The sequence below is a fragment of the Centroberyx gerrardi genome, chromosome 4 (genome assembly GCF_048128805.1).
Source record: "Centroberyx gerrardi isolate f3 chromosome 4, fCenGer3.hap1.cur.20231027, whole genome shotgun sequence".
Taxonomy (NCBI): Eukaryota; Metazoa; Chordata; class Actinopteri; order Beryciformes; family Berycidae; genus Centroberyx; species Centroberyx gerrardi.
The window spans coordinates 19,039,906-19,061,654 of NC_136000.1; the positions used below are offsets into that span (position 1 = coordinate 19,039,906).

Consider the following 21,749-nt stretch of genomic DNA (forward strand, 5'->3'; position numbering starts at 1 on the left):
GTGTGAACAAATGACTGGAATATTCTGCTCTGCGCCATCATCTTGTATATAAAATATTTCAATAAAAATACATTGTTTATTGACCATCCCCACCATCTCAGATTTTTTCCAGTTCAGTGCGACATCATAACAAATGTTCTAAGTTTGTACACAATCTTGAATATAGCCAAGTTGTGTGTGCTGCTCACCCATCCTCTCCATGACCCGCCCATTCGCTGCTGCTGCCTGAGCTTGGTCAGGTGTTCGTTGTACAGCGACGTAAACTTTCCATCTACAAAACTGATTGGATTTTGTGTCGAGACAACCACAATCAAGGCCATGCTCAGACGGATACTTCAAATGGTAAGGTTCTTGGATAAAAAGGCAGTATAGTGTCGCTTGTTTGTTAAACCAAGGCGATTTCCTTGGGAGACACAGGCCTATCCTTGTCTGTATTCGGAGTGGGGACGCACGTATTGGAACCCAGAGTGCCGCGGGTGGGCGGATTGTTCCATGGTAGCCAATGGGGTATCTCAAATAGGAAAACTCCGCTAACTCGTCACATCGTAGCAAACATATCGAGCGCTCCTACTGTGGGGGCGACACAGCTAGCTAGCCATCTGACGCTAACTTGGTTCGATTGATTGATGCTATTCTTGACATAAGGATGCAGTGTCTATCTATATACACAGTAGCTAATATTAGCTAACGTGCCCAGCTAGCTAGCGTTACTCAATGAATGTAACATTAACCACCTAATACGGCTAGTTATTGTGTAATTATTTTTTATTTTTTTACAATTTTCGCTGTGTATAATTCATCGTTCACTATTGACTTGCTAACGTTGACGTTAGCCACAGGTTGACTGTATTGGGAAGCCTTGTCTCAGTTGGCTTATCACAACATGGAAATAATGTCTCTTGGCTAACTTAGCTCACCCTACTGTTAATGTTGACGTATGGTAGTTTGGATAAATCACCAGACAGTCGCTAGACTCGCTACTGCAGGTAGCAATAGAGGCAAGCTAGCTATGCCCTTTATGTAGGACTACATCTACCACAGGCCATGGCTAACGGCATGACTCAAGAGACAGTAACGTTAAGGGACTTTGCTAACCACTTTGTAGCCGCGGACGAAGTTAAGGTTAACTGTTAACCAGGAAATTCCACCCGAAAACACCATTCACTTAGGCCGGCGGTTGCCAAAGTGGGGTCTGGGAAAATGAGGAGTGGTTTACTTTCGTTATTATTCAACTTCCCAGAAGTTAGCACATGAGTCAAAGTATGTGTTTCCCACTGTTACCTCCCCACCTACAGTAGAGATGACGTAAAAGTCAAAAACCAGGAGACAGTCTTATCAAAGAGGGGTCCATGGTCTAAGTTAATACACACCTGTTCTGGATATGAAAACGTTTTGGAACCCCTAACTTCGTTTATTCCAATGGTCTTTGACATTTGAATCAGTATATAGATTTGAACAGTCATAAAGCTGGAAACCACAATGCCAAGATATTGATCATTGTTTTCTTGTTTCTACAGTGTCGATTTGTGAGAGTTTATTATGTTCTCAAATCTAGACTTAACGATATAGTATTATAAAAAATATTGTGAATGGACTGTTTTTTAATGTTTCACATTTGTCTTGGCTTTTTAAACGTTTTCTGTTTGGTATCCCTATTGAGAGAATATAGTTTAATCCTGTGACCCAGGCTCTTTAAAACATAACCGGGTTAGGACCAACTTTTCAGAGCCAGCATACAATTCCAATACATAGTGGAAATACAGTCTAAAAAGCACACAGGATTGGCTAAAGTACTGTCATCTGAGGACTTTTACATTAATCACATTCTATTCTATTCTATTCTATTCTATAATATTCTATAATAATATGATATATCTCTAAAAGAAGACTAAAGATCTCATTGATGCAAACGACCTAAATGGAATTAAATCCTGCAAAGTCAGTGTAGTATTGTTTTTTTGGGTGTGGGGTGTTTGTTCGGGTCAAAGGGTGTTACATGAGGCAAATGTTCAGCCTGCCTTCAAAGCGGCGGTGTTTCTCAACTCTCCAATATGACCTGAGATGACACTGCTCAAAGTGCTAAGTCACCACCAACACGCACACGCACACGCACACACACACACACACACACACAGACATGCTGACCTCATTCATTCATGCAAAGTAATGAATCACCAGCCAAAACAAATGCCTTTGATGAATGGACCACCAGTGAAATACAGTTTGCTGCAGGTTAGGTGTAAATTGTAAATGAATGAGATGTCCACTCCATATGTGTGTGCTGCAGGCCAGTGGACTGATCTGATCTGAAGTGATCCTGTCCCAGCCTACCTGAGTTTGACATTGGGGGAAACTGGTTGTATATTCATATCTATCCCCTTCCGAGCTGTGCACCGAGTTGATTTTTTTTTTTTCATCAGTCTACCTCCCTCTCCCTCGCTGTGACCTAAATAACAGGGTGCGTCCTTAAATGCAACCTGGCCGATGGCCTGTCACATGACCACATTGCACCATGAGGGTCAGAGTAATGCATGTAAACTAAACACTCTGTGCCAGCGTGTTTCTTCTGCAGCTCCAGATTAGTAGCCCAGATCTGGGAAGTTTCCTGGTGGTTTTCTCAAACCAATTAGTGTTCACTGGCTCCAACACTTGCCCAGATGCTAAGATTGTCAGCAATACAAGTAAAGAGTTCGAAGGTTAGAGGTCAGAGGGCCCAGACTATAGATGTAACATTCCTGTGCCTCTGGAATGTGGAATGTCGACGTATGATAGAAAACAGAATATACAAGCGCCAGGTAAAAGGTGTTTTCCCACACACACCCATGTTTGCTGAAATTATGCCACCCATCTCAGGTGCTTCTGTGATTACAATCAGTACACAAGGATAAAAATACACAGCTCCCTGGAAGATGTGTTAATCCCCGGTTTCCAAACAGATTCTATCATGCAGTTGGGTTCCAAATTGTTCCAATTCCAAACAGTGTATACAGATTGCATGTATAGTCACACTAATCCCGTCTGTTCTCTCTTCCCCAGACTCCTGGGAAAGGAGGCTCCCAGAACGCAGAGTCAGAGCAGCCCAGCGCAGACCTAAACAATGACCAGAGCTCTGAGGTAACCTGCACGCCTGCAACAATGTTTATCCTGTTGTGAACGCACCGCCACAGTGCTGTGCAGAGTTATGACAGTTGTCCTTTGAAGCTGTCTGGTCACGTAAAATACAGTGTAGCCTGTTGGTCCTCATGTTTGTGTTTCTGTATGCAGGGCTTCATCTGTCCTCAGTGCATGAAGTCTCACAACTCCGCAGAGGAGCTGTTCAAGCATTATGAGCTGTTCCATGATACTGGAGACCCCCCCTCTCACGTGGGCCCCAGCCGGTGAGATTCACCTCCCAGTTAACACATTTGTTTGTTTGTCATTTGTTATTACACTAATTATGACAAAGAGTCTGTTTTTGGACTTCACCATGCCCTTATGTGTTCTGGATAGGGCTGGGAGATTTGGACACAGTTAACATCACAATCGATCTACAGTATATATAGCAATATCTGTGAATGTATTGTCTCTGTTGGGTGAAAACCTCTTAACTCCAAAATGTCAACTTGTTAGGAACTAAGAGAAACAGGCTTGTTTTTAAGTTGAAGACAATGCATTTTTGACATTATCCATTAGGTTTTGAAAGGGTTTCATAAGCCCAAGAGGTCAGAAATTGAAAATTGAATATGAAAATCACACAGACAACAGAGATATGCAAAATCACATGCTAAATAATCAACTACTGTATGGTTATATAAAGTATGCTCAAACTCTGTAATTTTCAAATAATAATCCCTACTTTGTTTCAAATCACACTGTATTTGCTGTTTATCATTATTAGTATCACAATAACTTGATGTCATGATTTCATCATGATATGATTGTATTGGAAGACGGTAAACAATAATATTGAATTATTGCCCAGCTCTACATCTGGGACAGAGTATTGCTGTGTATATTTTTGTAAATGTATCCCCTCTTGTTTCTAGGGAAGACCTTACAATGTTGAGGCAAGAAGTTCAGGACCTGCATGCTTCACTCAAGGTATGGCCATGTATATTTGAATAGTGACAGTTAAAGATCTATGTAAATTGTCTATTTAAATACTACAATTGGTGGTGTGTCTGTGTGTGCAATTTCTCTGTATTAGGAAGAAAGATGGTTCTCTGGAGAGCTCAAGAAGGAGCTAGACAAAGTTCAAGGACAACTGAAGCAAGTAATTCCTTTAAGATGTTTAATATGTACTGTAGCCAATCACATGCAGTGAAATCACACGAAATAAGATGGAAAGAGTTGGGTGGCAGAATACCAAACTAGATGCTAAAACGTGATGATGACACCTATGCTCATTCCTACTGTTGTTGATATGGTTAAGGCTATACATATCAGTGTTCCTCTCTTTGCTTTGGATCCACAGGGCGATGGACAGATGGGCCCAGAGGATTCAGGTAGGGCAGATTACAAACCCATTTGAAAAAGATATTTCATTTGATCGTGAACTTCAATCACTAAGAGATGGTGCTCTTTTTCTCAGCCCTGGAAAGGAAGCTGAGTGAAGCGGAGACAGAAAAATTCAACATCAAGCAGATGAAAGACCTGTTTGAGCAGAAGGCTGCCCAGCTGGCCACAGAGATAGTGGGTTAGTGTGGGGCTGTGCGGGCTGGGAAACTGGGAGGCCTGTGTGTGCGGGTTGGCATCTCTTTGAAAACTGTAGTACTCTTTAGCTAGATCACAACGCAGCCTAAACCCATCGTGTTTTATGCAGTCTTGCATCAGTTGCTGCTCATTTTTTAAAATGTAGTTTTAAAGCTTAAAGGCATTATAGCTTTTGAATATTGCACTGTGATGATGCTTTGGCTAAATTTAACTTTGATATCAACCAGTCAGGAATTTTCTGTGTTTTCATCGAGGTATTAATAGGCTTACTGAATTGTTGAACCCAACAGACATAAAGTCCCGCTATGATGAGGAGAAGGGCCTGAGGGAGGCTGCTGACCAGAGGCTTGCCAAACTGACCCAAGACCTGCAGAAAGAGAAGCAGGGCAACGAGAGACTCAGCACAGAACTGGTACAACACACACACACACACACACACACACACACACACACACACACAGTTTGCACTGGTATTTATTCTCTTCTCACTAGGCTCTGTGCATACTTTGCAGTTTGTGTACACCTTTCCTGAATGTTGTGCTTGGGAGTTTGAATGAAGAACGCTGAAATGACACCGTGAAATCAGCCTGGCTCTGAGCTGCTCGGTGGAAGAATCGACACAGCCCCTACCCATACAATCCCTTCACTGTTGTTATGGAAACGTGTGACAGAACTTAACCCAAAGAATTTCTATCAGAAGAACTAAACAGTACTTCAAAGTGGAGTGGAGTGGTTGTCTATAGTCACACGATTACACACACTTACTGGTGTTTATCTGTCCATTAGTGTTCTCAGTGGTTTCTGGCTTAGACTGGTTTCACACAAACGCAGATCTTGTGCTAGAAGTTCAAGGAGAGTTAACACCTTCCGCTGATGTTTCTTGTATTACGCAATGATAAATTGATAAGCATTTTTTGGGCTGGGCTGTAGGCTCAGCACCATACATTTACCCTGTGTTTAACATCTCAACATCATTGCCCTGATGTGACATTTTGAAGTGCACATGACTGGAGGCGTGGCGGCTCCAGCCATCACTAGCCACGCCTAGTCTTGTTTCATCTTACACCCAGACAGCCCCTCGTGACCCCGCCCTGGGCCGCCCGTTCACCGCTGCTCTAACTGCGTGTCTCTGCTCTGCCCCCTAGCTGCAGCGGCCGGGAGTGGAGGATGTGGAGGTGCTGCAGAAGGAGCTGGTGCAGGTGCAGACACTGATGGACAGTATGACGCGTGAGAGGGAGGAGGAGTCAGAACGCCTCAAAAGCCACTACGAGGAGCTGCAGGCTAATTACACTACCTCAGAGGTGAGCTCACCAAATAAACGCTTATCCTGCAATTCATAAAGCCGTTGTAGGTCAGACATGGTTCTGCTGTTCCCAGCTAAACCTTTCACTGATGTGTTGCAACCTGTCACCCTGCCACACCCACCCTAACTCCTTTTCATCACAAACACATGTTATGCAATCATATATGAGATTATGGAGTGCTGATGTGAAATATAGTTTGTGTAATCTTAAACCCCTCTGTCATTTGCTCATGCCACCCATTCCACTTTTCCTGCAAAGAACAAATCTCTAGTCTCTTATTTTAATTGGCTCAAATAGTTCTGATATGCTGCATTTTTGTTAAACCAGATGGCTTCACGCCTAATTCTCAATCCCATCATGTCTGCCTGGTGCATAATTCAGCTTTACTTCCTGCATTATTGATCCCAGCAGGCTTTGGGAGAGGAGAGGAGCGAGTATTTATAGGGCTCTGTCAGGCAGCTCCAGGCCCGTGCCTCCCTCTCTGCACATCCCCGCAACTAAGCTCAAGGAAGGAGAACTTCATATTCTGACACTCTGAGAAGCCGCAATATGAATACATTTGAATACTTAAAATATTTCTAGCTCAGGCGGTCTGGTTTTTAATTACGTAATGGCCCTCGGGCATAATTAACAAGTGGCTTTGTTGCAATGTCTTACAGAGTCTGGAGCAGTAGTTGTAATATCTCTTTCACAGAATGAGTGTTGTTGTTATTTTGCGGTCAATAGCTTGCTCTGGTCTGCTTTCTCAATATTGCATCTATGATATAAGGCCACAATGTTCTCTCAAATAGTACCTCAGACGAGAAACTATGGGACATACAGTACACAGCTGAATTTGTATAAAGGACAAAAAGCCTGCTACAGTTCCCCAGTCTGTAACATTACCATCCAGGTTCACTCATATATATACTCCTGAAACCCATCCTTTGTATACAATATTCTGCTTAATGCTACCATAGCAAGATGATGTGATGCTCGTCAGTTTAAATTAGTGATAAATTTGTTTATGTATTCACTCAGCCAAGCAGCATCTTGCTCTGTGTAGCAGCGCCTGGCCTCGTATCTTCTATCTTGTATCGTGACTTATCCATGTCCCTGTCTCTCTTTCCCTCTCCCCCTTTCTTCCACTCCTCACACACTGTATCCCTCTCCAACACTCGCTCTTTCTTGAAGATTCGTAAACTGGAGGTAAAGCATGTCGTTTCAAGTCGGCCCCCGAATTTGGTTTCATTCCTTTTGAGTTCTTCTAAGTTTGAAAAGTCTTTCAGGAACGGGATTTTTTTTCCATGGTGTCTTACATTTATATGTTTCTGTTTTTGTGGGACTGAAGCCTGGTTGTTGCACCCTCCTTTATCGCTTTGTGTTCAGTTTCTTTGTGTTAGTCCTGAATGCCAAAGTGGTACTGTGTAGTTGTTTTATTGTCTACTAGATGGCCTTGCAAATGGATTCTAATGTGTCTGTCAATATTTTGCAGATGACCATATCCCAACTGAAAGCAGAGCTGGAGAAAGGTCCCCAAGAAGCGGCTGTCTATACACAACAGATCCACCAACTGCAGAGCAATCTGAACAATTTGCAACAACAAAGCCAGGTAACACACACACACCCCGCAACCAAATAAATACCTAACTACAGTTACTTTAGTCATGTGACAGTTTTACAGTTCTGAACAGATAACCGCAAGCACAAACATGTCTGCCATGGCATCTGCCCAGCAATACACGGCAAAAGATTGTTTAGGATTTACTTTTACTACAGTAATGTTAACAAGCCTTGCCAACTGCCCTTCACCACAGAACATGCCAGCCTACTTTCTATAAACCTTCCTCTGTTGCTCGGCATCAGCCACTATCGCAATGTCCTGCTGTCACCAGGCTATGTGAGCCTTCTTTGGCAACCTAGACATGTTGACAAAAATCACACGCAGGTCTATAATTAAACCAGCAGGGGGGGAATCTCTGTGATGCCAGTCCTGTCATTTGGGGTGAAATACAATGACAGGTAACCAAGTTGATGCAATGGAGGCTGGGGGAACGGAGGGCTTTTGCTCGGGGTGTCTGCCAGAGATTAAATCCTCCCATGTGAGGCATGTCTGTCACGTTGCTCTGCAGGCCAAGTAGGTCTCTGAATAAGAGGGGGATTATGGACCTCGATCTTCAACGGGACCCCCTTCCCCCACAACAGGATACCTTGAGACCTGATCCAGATTCTCATCTCAGGAGAAAAGAGACAAAACCGATGGAGCAAACAGGGAGGGATAGAGGATCAGTACTAAGAACAGACAGGTGAACAACCAATAGGGGTTTCGTTGGACCATAACGCCGGGATTAGAGACGAGCGGCTCGGCAGCAAACCGTGACAGTGACACTTGAGGAGGAGGGGGGGGTACAGCAACAAGGCCATGAGAAGGAGAGGGATGAACAAAAGAGGAGGGACAGAACAGAAAGTCTCCAGAGAGTGGTTGTGACAGGGTCGTAAACGTGGGCCGGCTGCTGTGCGTGAGATTAAGAGCCAGCAGATAAAAGAGGTTTACTGTACGTCTGTGATGTCCAGCAGCCCTGTCACACTCCCTAGTTAGCAGCACCCTTCACCATTAACAACATTTTGTTCTTTATCGCCCTGCTGCCAAGTTTACTGCAAGGGCATGTGCTGCATACATACACCGGTATTCCAAGTCCCATGTCGTAAAACCTTCCCTTAGAAATGTCATGCCACACCTCAACTCTGAATGTCTTTCTGAAGTGAGGTGACTGTGTTCTTTTCCATAGCTTGTATCACATGATGTGACGCCTGCTGCTCGTGCCTTGTTGCAGCTCCTGGCACACTAACACTGTGGAGGACTGTCTTCTTTAGAAATGACAAATAACTTCATGTTGCAGTATGGCTTAATTAATTACTTAGATAACTGCCGATTCATCTTTTTAGTACTTTCCATTTTCATCCTTTTCATGAGACCCAATGCCATCATGAAACTTGAGAAAAGAATGATTTTACACCGTAATGTTTGTGTCTCGTGTCCCCTCACTTATTTGCTCCATTTCTATCCATCATATATAGAGATATGTCTTTCAGATATGTCTTTCTCATAATTCTCAAACCTCTTGGCAGCCAGTGCTTATCTGACCCATGTTATCTTGTATTCTCCTCTTCTCATAGAGCCTGTCTGAAAAACTGACACGTAAGGAGAAAGAGTATCAGGAACTGGAGGAGCGGCTCGGGGCTGAGCAGGCCGCCAAGAAGGGAGTCCAGGACAGCCTGCATCAGAGGGAGCTGGAGGTTCAGGAGCTCCAGGCTAGGGCCACGGGGGCCGAGGCCTCCCTGCAGAAGGCCCAGGCGGAGCTGGGAGAGAGGGGCGAGGAGGCGGCCAAGTTGAAGAGGGAGGTCTCGGAGCTGGAGGTGAAGCACGGGGAGCTGAAGGTTGAGAGGAAACAGTTGCAGCAGCAGAGGGAGGAGAAGGAGAGTCAAGGTGCTCAGCAGCAGAGCGAGATCAGTCAAGTGAGTAAGACTTACAGTGTACACAAGCAGACCAGTGCATGCAATACAACATGATGTATTTGATTTTATAGTTTGCTTAAATCGTCAATAGAGATGGGCATTCTCACATCAAGTGGATTTACTCAGATCAGCATGATTTATAACATATAACATAACAGCAAAAGAACAAGGATCTTGTGCTGCACTCACCGTGTTGAAAAGTGCAGTGTTGTAGCCTCTCCAGCACACTGGGTGGCGCTAATTGAAAACCAGTGAAGAATTTACTTCTGCCTATGGCTTCCACACAACTACTCAGTACATCTCAAGGCACAGTAGTGAATAACACAAACGCCACATTTTCAGGTGGATCTTTGTAATATATAATGTAATGTAATTTATCATGCAAGGTAGTGACTTTTTTCCGATGGTATGGATTATTAAATTGAGTGGAAGGATTGAATGAAACCAATTATTTCTTGACTGAATTCTGAAATTTGGAAACACATAGTATGAAATTCCTCCATTTTGGAGATCATGGCTACAAAGATGGTGAGTGTACTACAACCGCCTTATTGTAAAGTTCAATTTATTTGAACTTTGACCTCAGTATGATGCACACTACTTGCCACATGGGACCATGCATGACTGTGAAAAATTGTCTCCATAGAACTCAATGGCGCGCGCAAAATCTGTCTTGTGAACATGATTTTACACCAATTTAGAAAGTCAAAAATAAATGATCCAAAATATTGGACAATTGGATTTATGTGTTAAATAACAGTCAGGTCAATGTTTGAGGTATCCAGACATCCATTTCTCATTAACCAAAAGATTCATTGTGCAAATACGTACCGTGTTTGTCATCTCTCAATCGTCATCTCTCTCTCCTCCCCTAGCTGCACGCTAAGCTGCTGGAGGCGGAGAGGCAGCTGGGCGAGGTGCAGGGCCGTCTGAAGGAGCAGAGGCAACTGTCTGGGGAGAAACTGAAGGACCGTGAGCAGCAAGGGGCCGACCTCCAGCTCAAACTGTCCCGCACTGAGGAGCAGGTAAACATTTAGATCAAACTTTAATGATCCTTGTGGGGAAATTGGGTCATTGCAATAGCTGAAAATAGGATACAGATAAGAATAGAGCAGATACGGAGTATTGACGATAATATAAAAACATACGAATAATTTCAGAAATGTGATGATTTAAAAAAAAAAGAGAACATACATGTAAATCTTTATGCCACACATTCGTAGTATACATCACATGCACATGAAGTGGCATCAAACTAATGTAAGTTATATGATTGAGGATATGGTCTTTTAAGGATAAAAGCATAAATTATGTCACTACACTGCTACCTCTAGAGAGAGAAGGAGATTTCACTTTGTAAAAAATTCAGGAATTCAATTTCAAGAATCACACACAAATTCTGTCCACATTATTCAATTCAGCCAAATTTCAGCTCATGTTTTTCTGTCTGTTGTTGCTCCAGTTGAAGGAGAGCGGCAGTAAGAACACAGACCTGCAGCACCAGCTGGAGAAGGCCAAGCAGCAGCACCAGGAGCTGCAGGTGCTGCAGCAGAACACCAACGGCAAACTCCGGGAGGCACAGGTACTGCAACAGGAGAAGCCTCACAGCTTCATGAAGAACAGCATTGTCAGCAATATAATGAAGCAGTAAACAGTGAGGTTGTGCTGTACAATCACTTTTAAAACAACCAGGAGGCGTTGTTTGACATGACGTGAAGCGTACTCACATATCCCTGTAACAGAAAAAGAAAGAACACAAATATTCCAGAAATCTTTTAGTTTTAATCAGTAATATTACGTGATGATAATAATTAAAGGGCATTAAGTAATCTAAACCTTTTATCGACCTCAGAGCAGAGATCCAACAAAATTGTTGAGTGAAGTGGTATCGCAATGCAAAATATTGTAATGATAATACTGTTTTGCCATTTGCTTTTGGCTTGAGAACTAAGTCTGCAGCTTCATTCGCTCATAGTACCGTCATTGAGCAGTTAGGGGCAGGAAAGTGCGTTTTGAAAGCCAGAAATCTCAACACCTGGCAGAGTAATCATTGAGTCACTGGTATCAATCAACAACCTTGTCAACCCCCTGCAGATATATTATGGTCATTTTGTGCTATGGGGCAGTAAAATCGTACTTACTGCACCTTTAAATGTTATTTAACAGTAGCTAAACGAAGTGGTTGCTAAGCGACACCGTAAGTACTGGTATGAGTGGGGATTTTCGGTCATTGCATTAATATTTAAATGAACTGTTATGCAGTCACTTGAAGTTTATTGAGTATTTTATGATTGCTTCCAACCTGACTCATCCAATCAGAACTTGGGAGCAGAACTGTCCATTTGGTAACTTCAGTGAAAAGTTTCTGATTTATACTTAATGCAGAACATAAAAAAAAAAGTCCTCAAAATGAAAACACCTGGCAGAATGCCTCATGTGATTGTTCTGCTATGCTGGCTTGCCTTTTCTGCTTCAGAATGACTTGGAGCAGGTGTTGCGTCAGATTGGGGATAAGGACCAGAAGATCCAGAACCTGGAGGCTCTGCTGCAGAAGAGTAAGGACATTGTGAGCCAGCTGGAGGCGGAGAGAGAAGACCTGTGTGCCAAGATCCAGGCTGGGGAGGGAGAGACGGCGGTGCTCAACCAGCTAAAAGAGAAAAACCACACACTACAAGAACAGGTGGATGCAGACACACACACACACAGACACACACACTCCACTCAGAAGTCCACTGCCATGTTGCAGGAATGCAGACTCACTCTGATATTATAGTGCAAAGGACTACATACATACGCACACACATACACACAGACAAAGAAATGTACTGTCACAGCTTAAAACTGCAGTGGAAAATGTGAAAAAGTAGCATCATAAAGAAACGCTGCTAGTACATGGAACAATCAGTCATAATGTGAGTTTATAACCTATTCTGTATATGGGGGATTTAAAGGTGACCCACTTGACAGACAAGCTGAAGAACCAATCAGAGAGCCACAAGCAGGCCCAGGATAACCTCCACGAGCAGGTCCAGGAGCAGAAGACCCTGCTGCGTTCGGCTCAGGACCGAGCCCAGACCCTGGAGACCTCCGTCACTGAACTCACCACCCAGCTCACAGACAGCAAGGAGAAGGTGGCCCAGCTGGACACTCAGGTAACCCTGTGAACAACATGTATGAATGGCATATATTGAATAACTTAGTGGTGCAATTGATAATATTCATTTGCATGTTTTTATAGACTATAAGATCTGATCCAAACATATTGTCCTACAGAGAACAGTTATTTTTTAACAATGAGAATGACAATCTGTGTTGATTTTTTCCCCCCTTAGCTGAAGGCCAAGACAGAGATGTTGCTGTCGGCGGAGGCAGCCAAGGCTGCTCAGCGGGCCGACCTGGAGAACCACCTGGAGACCGCCCAGCATGCACTACAGGACAAGCAGCAGGTCAGCGCCCTCTCAGGGCTACTGATGTTGAAATTTGACTAAAACATGGCACAGAGCCCCTTGTTATGCGCCATGTTTCTGAAGATTTTTGAATTATTTCTGAATAGGAAGACTTAACCTGGTTTGTAAAGATCTGTGCAACAGGTGATTGATTCATTGTGTTGCGTTGTCTTCCCTTTCCTCCTCTCTTCTCCTCTTCTCTCCTCTTCTGTATCCTGCTCCCTCTCCTGTGTAGGAGCTGAGTAAAACTCTGAAGAAGTTGGAGGAGCAGGCCCAGAGGCTACAGGAGAGACAGGAGCAGTGCATCCAGTTGGAAACCGGTCTGAAGGAATGCAAAGACAAACTACTGACCTCAGAACAGCGTATAGAGCAGTTGGAGGGGCTGAATAAGGTTGGTGTTGAGTCTTTGGTGTGAAAGTACTTGACAATGTACTGTAAAAGCATGTGTCTACATAACCTTACTTTGTATGCACTGTGTATCCAAGTCTAAACAAGGCATTATGGCCAAATTAGGATACCAGTAGCCTGTTTCTCATGCCCTGAATATATATGTCTGTGTTTTCTTAAATGAGTCTGGTGTGTTAATCTGTGACAGAAATTGGAGTCCCAGGTGGTGGAGGTGCAGGCCACACGGGACCAGGTGCAGCAGGAAGTGCAGAAGCTCCAGAAAGAGGGGTCAGAGGTTAAGAGGAAGGTCAAGGAAGTGGAGCGCCTGCTGAAAACTGAGAAAGCGGGGTGAGATACAGTATACTCGGCCATCAATTTTGTTAAATATCTGACAAAGACTTGCAAGTAAGTAAATTGCTTATGTGACTGAGTCAAGATTTGAGTGATGGCGCAACCATGTACCAATATTTTGTTTTCTTGTTTGTTCCACTACATTATAATGAATTACTCCTAACTTACCATACATGTCCTTCCATTGTTAAGGGTTACAACACTACAAGAGGAACTGAAGAAAAAGGCGGGAACTTTGACTGACAGCCAGCAGCAGCTGGAGCGCTGTGAGCAGGAGAAATCTGCTCTGCAGGTTAACCTGGACAAGGTGACCCAGGAGGGGCAGGCGCGGCAGGCAGAGCTGGACAGGAAGGTCCAGGGCTTGGCAACAGACTTACTAAAGGCCCAACAGGAGAAAGAGACTCAAGGGAAGGAGCTTGCCTCTACTCAAGGAAGCCTAGCCAAGGCCAACAAGGCACTGAAAGAGAGTCAAAGCCAACTGGACAAGGAGAGGAAGAGCCATAAGGCCGCCATGGAGGAGAAGGTAGGTTCAATGAGCTGCAGTCTGTTTCAGGTTCAGCTCAGATCAGTACAGTCCTACAATATATTGGGACGTCTTAGCCACATAAATACAACTCCAGTGCAGCTCTCATCTGTTATTTATACTACATATAATCTATCTTACTACACTCCTCAGGAAAAGTCTAATGAGAAGGCCAGACAGGAGAGCAATGAGGCCACCACCAAGGCAATGAAAGAAGCTAAAGCACAGATGGAGCAGATGAGAGAGGTAAGGATATAAAAAAAAAAAAGGAATGAAGCATTACTGTGACAAATGGAACAAATTAAAATCTGGTGTGTGTCTGAAAATGTCAGGCAGAGAAAAGGTTAAAGACGCAGCTGGCTACGTTAGAAGAGCAGCACTCGAAGACTCAAGAGGCACTGAAAGAGAAGGAGAACGGCGTGCAGAAGCTGCAGGCACAGCTGAAGACAGCCCAGGGGTCCTTCGAACAGGAGAAGAAGAAGCTGGGGAGCCAAGTGACAGAGTTACAGGAAGTCAATGTCAAGAAGGCAAGCAGCATTCCTACCTATTACATGCATCGACAGATTACATCATGCATACTGTAGCTACTGTTATCATACTAACCAATTACCAATATTAACAGTAGTTCCCATCAGCCTGCTGTGAAGTACTTTCTATTGTGCTCATGCCTGTGTGTGTGTGTGTGTGTGTGTGTGTGTGTGTGTTGCTCTCCTCTCCAGGCTGAAGAGGAGAGCAGGCTGAAGGTGCAGGTGTCGGGTCTGGGCCAGGAGCTGGCGTCTGCGAAGAGCCAGACAGCAGAGCTGCAGAAGGCCTTAGAGCAGAGCCAGGGCGGCCTCACCAAGCTGCAGTCTGACTACTACGGCAAGGAGTCCGAGGCCTCTGCGCTGCGTCAGGACCTCAAGGTCGGTTTATTTGGGGATGGGGTGGGGGTGGGGGTGGGGGTGAGGGCTGATAATGGTGTAAATTAAAAATATGTTATATAGACTGTTGAGTTCATTGGGCATATTATATGATGTAGTATATGATGTGGTAAATGTTGTATATGAAGTATGTATACGACGTAGTATAGGATGTATATGATGTGTGTGTATATATGTAGTATGTATATATGATGTAGTATGTATATGACATGTATTGTATATGATGCTATATAATATATACAGTATATGCTGATGCAGGGTATCGATGACTCTAAAGACAGACTGGCAGACTGATGTTAAAGAATAAATATTTGTCTCCCTGCCCTCCTAGCCAGTGAATGACTGTATGTGACCTCTCTCTCACTGTAGATGTCAGAGGAGAAGCTGAGCGTGGCCCAGGAGGAGCTGGCTGCTAACCGGACCCATCAGACAGGCTTGGAGGCTCAGCTCCAGGAACTGAAGACGGGCCGGGCCGCTTTGGAGCAGGAGCTGGCCAAACGGGACCAGAGGCTCCAAAAGCAGGACCAGGCCCTGAAGGAGCTACAGAAGCAACAGGTCAGGCCGTGACTGACACACACACACACGCTTGCATGACATGATGGATGATGTGACTGAGTTCATGTCTTCTAAATTGTCTCTACTCACCCAGGGTCTAGCTAAGGAGGCGCTGGACAAGGAGAAGGGCAAAGCAGAGGAGCTGAACAAAGCCAAGAGCGCTCTGGAAAAGAACAGCACCAGACTGACTTCTGAGCTCAAAGCACTAGCAGAGAAGAGTGAGAAGGTCAGTTACTTTTTTAATAACCTTGCAGATGCGAGACATGTTGTTTTCTCTGCGAATTTTACTTTTAAAGGAAAAAGAAGTCAATTGAATGAGTTTTTAGGTGCGATGAACATATCATTTATGGACATTGTTTACTCCCGAAGTCACCAGCACTTAAAAAGAAACACACAGCTGTGCACAGGTTACATACACAGTTTGGATAACTGAATATTTTCCGATCCTGCTTAAAGAAGAAAGCATTCTCTTACATGCTCTGCTATTAATTGTGAGCCAACTATTACGCACGCAGTTACATATCTGTTGCTTTTCAGGAGCTGGGTGAGTTGCGGGAAGCCAAACAGCTGTTGATCCAGCAGAAACTGGAGGTGCAGGGCCAGGTGGAGGCAGCACAGGCTGCACTGGAGAAGGAGCAGAAAGACCACCAGGCCACCAGGGACAGCGTGGCCCAGAGAGAGGAGCAGCTCCATGCCAAAACCAAGGAGGTCCAGGCTCAGCTGGTAGGCTCACCCACCAAATCCACTGAAAACCACCACCGCAAAATGTTTCCATATAATGCTGTCTCCATCCATAAGTGTTCTGCTGTAATTTCTGTTCGCTGTGTTTGAATTAGTGGATTAAATATCAGTCACTCCCCTCTCGAAGATTCATTATGTGAACTTGTCCATGCCTTGCTCCCAAAGGCGGCAGAGAAGCGAGCCAAAGAGGAGCAGGTGAAGCGCGGGGAGGAGGCGGAGGCTAAGATGGGCGTGCAGGTGACGGCTCTGAATGAGAATGTGGCTACGCTGAAGAGAGAGTGGCAGGGCAGCCAGCGGCGGGTCAGCGAGCTGGAGAAACAGACAGATGAGCTGCGGGGGGAGATTGCTGTGCTGGAGGCCACTGTCCAGAACAACCAGGACGAGAGACGGGCTCTACTGGAGAGGTGAGTGTGTGTGTGTGTGTGTGTGTGTGTGTGTGTGTGTGTCATCAGCATGTTTGCTTATGCATGCTCATATGCATGATGAGCCGGCCATGTGCAGAATCATTTTTGTGCTTATATTTTTTCCCTTTATCAACATATCACCCTGCACAGTAATAAATCCCTCATTACTTGAGAAAGATAAAATATGCGTTAAACTGTTGAATGGTTGAGTGGCCTTGAAGGTCGTGTAAAAGAAAATGAGGTCAGCCGCAGTATTGTCAAGCCTGCAAGTATGATAATTTTAAGCCCTTGATTTTGAAAATAGAATTTGCTGAAAAGTCCTTGAATTATTTGATGTCTGAACAAGTGCGCTAGTGCTTCATAGGTGCTTGGGTGGAGTGGTGCGTTCATGCAGTGGTTACACCAAAGTGGTGTGGTAGCACAGTGTTATTGTAACTATGAGAATCACTGAACAAACTGTTGACCGCTATAGTAAGATAATCACCAAGCTACTTCCTGGTATGTGGATGTACAGTGCACCAACCCAGAACTGGCTCCTGCTTGTTTAACTTCTACCATATTGCCTGGTGTACGAGCGCACGTTTCATTTCAGCTTAAAGAGTGCATACTGTAATTCCTCTAAGCAATGCACATTGCAAAACGCCTTGCAAACCAACCAACCAACAAACACACAGAGCCCAGCTCTTATAGAGGTGCTCCTGAGCATCCATACAATACATGTGGGCACCCAAGTCAACATTGTTCTGTGGTTGTGTTTTAGGTGCGTGAAGGGTGAGGGTGAAATGGAGAAACTGCAGGCCAAGGTGGTGGAAATGAGGAGGAAGCTGGACGACACGACAGCAGCCATGCAAGAGCTGGGCAGAGAGAACCAGTCGCTGCAGGTCAGACATCTTGTTGGAGAAACATAGTGTGATTAACAGACCATGAACAGTAAAAAGCCATTTACAGTACAGACACCTCTGGCAATGATGTACTCAACAGCTTGTCTCAGAGACTCTTGTTGCAGGTACACATACATTAAGGCAGATACTCTGACTGTAACTCTTGTCGCTGGTCTCGCCTCTAGATCAAGCAGTCGCAGTCTCTGACCAGGAAGTGGACAGAGGATAACGAGGTGCAGAACTGCATGGCCTGTGGGAAGGGCTTTTCTGTCACTGTCAGGAAGGTAAGCTAAGCCTTTGGACGGCTTGTTTACATGCAATGGGATACACCAGTCACACACAACCAGAACCATTCAGAACATTTGGTCAGTACAAGTCACAGACTCGCAGGTTTAATAATTATACTACCTGTCTAACCAGTTAACACACTCTCTGACTGACTCTCTCTCTCCCCTCCTGTGAATATCCAGCACCATTGCAGACATTGTGGAAACATTTTCTGCGCAGAGTGTTCGGCTAAGAATGCCCTCACCCCCTCCTCCAAGAAGCCAGTGCGGGTCTGTGAGACGTGCTTCGAGGAGCTCCAGGGCTGATTTCCCTCTCACCCCTTTACCCCTACCCTCCCTCCCTCCCTCCCCTTCCCCTCCACCAAGCCCTCCACCCCCACCCCCCTCCAACGGGCAGAAGAAGGCGTGTCTTGTCAATTTCCATGTGCACTATAACGGACAGACCCGGTGGAAAGACGCCCATCTTTCTGTGACTACAGTAGTTCAGCTGTGGCTCTGGTGTGGGGGGGCCATGGGATTTTGGAGGCATCAGTCCGGGAACCGACGGTCCTCTCACAGCGAAACAGGACGGAACAAGGGGTTTTACTGAGGAGACACACCAGAGCCACGTGACGGGATAGGGCGGGATGGGACGGGATAGGGCGGGACAGTCCGTATCTGTTTTGTGCCTTTGCTACTCCTGTGGACTGCCAGAGAGCGGAGACAGGGAAAGCTGAACAGCACCATCCATCTCCTCACATCCACATTCGGACCTCCATCTTGATTTGGCATCATTAGCGTTAGCGAGGTGGCTGGCCGTAAGTGTTCGGCGTACAAGGTTTGACATCAGTTGTCCGGAGGTCTCAGGCAGAGAATGACACTGAAAGTGTTTTGGAAGTAAATATTGTAATAGTGGATGTAGTAGTGATGTTGAGAGTCACTGCTGCCCTACAAAGGTAAATGCTAAAAACTGTTTATTTTGTTAAAAAAACCAAAAAACACAAAAACAAAAATCCTGACTGGCTTATATGGCATATGTGTTGTGTAACTCCCCTGAATCTATCCTCTTCCTATATAAGAAATTTAAAAGATCAATTTTATAGCAACTTAAAAAATACAAGTAAAACCAATTAACCAGTAAGTACTGCTTTTGCCTTTTTACCACAACCATTTTTACAGCTGCTTTCTTTTTAAGGTACTCTGCAATTCTAGATTTCTGACCAGCTGTGGAAACATTATTTGCATATGATTATTGAATATAAGTTGAAAACATATTTAGTATACTGTATAATATACATTTACTAACACATGAACACTAAGGTCAGATTATGTTTTTGAGGAAGCTACTTCAACACAAACAAACAAAATATGATGTATGCTTAAACAGAATTTCTCCAGCATATAAACATACTGTATACAGTGAGCCGGGCCAGCACATAGACTAACAAAGCTTGCTAGCTTGTCAGTTGAAGTTATAATTGCATGTTTGGGGGCGGGATTTAAAATATGTAAAAAGTAAATAATTTGTTTAAGAAATATGTGAAAAATCAACTTTATTCAGCTTCTGATTGGTGAAGTACACTAGATACTAGTGTTTGGCAATACTATGTTGTATTGATACAAAGCCAAAGTGAAGTACCTAACTTTGGGGCGATTTTAAGGAACAAAGGTCATAATTTGGGGTTATAATTCTTCAGTAGTATAAATTTGACCACATAGCAATCCATCAGATATTGTTATTGATTTGTGTTCCAACTATTTTCTGGACAGGACAGGAGATCAAGCTTGAAGCCAAAGCAGTTACTGCAGGTTACCTTTGTATGGCAGAGTGGTTGTGTATTTGTTGAAAAGTTAAGTATTCAGCCTATTTCATGACCAAAGAATGTCTGCAGGAGGAACATAGGCAAGACGATAGCCTTGAGTCTCTTTCATATTAATTTCAGCAATTTTTTAAAGGAGTCTGTTTGAAAGCTTTTGAGTTTTAAATCACAAGGTCCTACATTTTATCATGAACACAGGCATGTATGAAGATTCAACAGGTTTTTATGTACAGTTGATTTTGTTGTTGCCGTGCTACATTTCTACAAAATGGAATGACTTTTTTTTTTGTTTTGTTTTGCATCTTAATTTCTACAAATCGTGGTGCTTTTCGCAGTCTGATAATGCAGCCATGAAAGGTGCTTGCATGTTCAGTTTTTTTTTGGTTTTTGTTTTCCTGCTGCCTGTCTCCACTCAACAGCATCGACTACTGCTGGAGCTGTGTGTGCTCTGCTTTCAAGCAATAACTGTGGCTGTGTGTGACGTGGCTGTAACCAGAGTGTGTTTTGGTGTAGTAACTGGATGTGTGTGCAGTAGGGCTGCTGTGTCGTCTGCCTGTACAGCTCCTAGATGTATGTTGGCTGCTCAAAAACCTCAGTATCTCTCTCGCACACTCTTCGGGGATGTCAATGCTGATTTCAAGTGCAGCGGTTACTGTAGGTTCTCTGTACAACCTGTCTGTAACTGAGAACACTGTAGAAGTTGATTCCTTCTTTGTATAATTTATGTTTGCTGTCACATTAATGAGATACTGGTAAAATCTTTTGTGCAATTGTCTAACGACTGGAGTAGGCTATAAAACTGTAAGCCGAGTGACAATGCGGGCTGTTCAGTTCAGAGCGGCTTGTTTAGGACTTTGAGGCTTGTCAACTCTTTATCCTTGTATGCTCCGTAGAGAAGAATGTCCATCTCAGTTGCAAGCTTTCACGAGAACACCAGTTACTTTCTGCGTTGCATTGATTTTGTTATGTCTACCTCAAATTGGCACAGAAAAGGCACTATTTCTAAACCTTGGAGATCGCAAATATTTTCTCCTTGCCTGCATTTGATCAAGTATTTGTGATTGATTTTTTTTCAAGTTGTATAGTCCCTGAAGCCTAGAGAGACGATCTGCACCTTATTGTATTTTGGGCTCATTCATGCAGCTGTCCAAACTCAGCCACAAACATAGGACCACCAACTTTATACAAGCTTCAGCATTTCTAACCCTAATGTACTTAATTGCTCATTAATACTAAGGCTCTCATAATTATCTTTGTAAAAAAATGTTTGTTTGTAATGAAAGAAAAAAGAAATATATAACACTTGTGGATATAGAAATACGACCGCAGCGAAACGTGTAGATTCATCAATGTCTTATTCATTTTTACAAAATGGCACCACAGACCTACAGTACACTGAATTGTGGCTTGTTTCGTGTTGATGTCAATTATCATGCATGATGAATCACTTGGCTCGTGGCTCACACACTTTCTCCATGTTTTGTGTCTGGACATCATGTGTGGTGGTTGTGAGGGTGTGCCTTAGGCCAGGGTCTTGTAAGTCTCGCTGCCTGTTACTAGTGAGCAGTGACACGCACCATGTATTACCAGTGTCAGTGAGTGACGACCTGAACTCACCTGAAGAGAGAAAAGAAAAAATGTAATTTATGTTCACATGTACCATTTGATTTTCTAATTCTCCATCATGACTAAAAGTAAATAAAACCTATGTTTCTATTTCTCATGGGTTATGTTTTTGTTTGCGGAAAATGAGACGGGCGGGGGGGGGGGGTTTGATTAAAAATAAAACAAGGCTTTAAAAGTTTTGAAAATGAATGGATGGCCTTGAAAGTAGCTGACTTTTTATGAAAATATAGCACCCAATTTCATCAATATGCCTCATCTCTCTGGATCTCTCCTTCCCAGGATCAACACTTGACTTCCTGAGAAAACCCTATGGTGGATATTTGCTTTAATATAGCAGC

At 43.9% G+C, this 21,749-nt stretch overlaps 1 protein-coding gene across 1 annotated transcript; it reads left to right on the forward strand.

Annotated features, from left to right (window-relative positions):
• Positions 1-229: 229 nt before the first annotated feature.
• eea1 (early endosome antigen 1) lies at positions 230-21,501 on the forward strand. Its single transcript, XM_071916808.2, has 29 exons — positions 230-342; positions 3,037-3,114; positions 3,265-3,377; positions 4,026-4,080; positions 4,187-4,252; positions 4,454-4,484; positions 4,571-4,675; positions 4,983-5,104; positions 5,838-5,993; positions 7,471-7,587; positions 9,153-9,491; positions 10,367-10,516; positions 10,954-11,073; positions 11,968-12,171; positions 12,443-12,643; positions 12,824-12,937; positions 13,173-13,328; positions 13,533-13,672; positions 13,868-14,198; positions 14,352-14,444; positions 14,531-14,725; positions 14,918-15,100; positions 15,488-15,673; positions 15,768-15,899; positions 16,211-16,396; positions 16,580-16,818; positions 17,579-17,699; positions 17,885-17,983; positions 18,170-21,501. Exons 1-29 carry the CDS (start codon positions 319-321, stop codon positions 18,290-18,292), a joined length of 4,179 nt encoding a protein of 1,392 aa, XP_071772909.1. The 5' UTR covers positions 230-318; the 3' UTR covers positions 18,293-21,501.
• Positions 21,502-21,749: the final 248 nt, after the last annotated feature.

Excerpts from the sequence above, each read along its gene's own strand:
- eea1 (XM_071916808.2), top strand. The coding sequence starts at position 319 with ATGCTCAGACGGATACTTCAAATG. Across the intron at positions 3,378-4,025 it reads TCTCACGTGGGCCCCAGCCG|GGAAGACCTTACAATGTTGA; the intron begins GTGAGATTCACC and ends TCTTGTTTCTAG. Across the intron at positions 15,101-15,487 it reads CGCTGCGTCAGGACCTCAAG|ATGTCAGAGGAGAAGCTGAG; the intron begins GTCGGTTTATTT and ends CTCTCACTGTAG.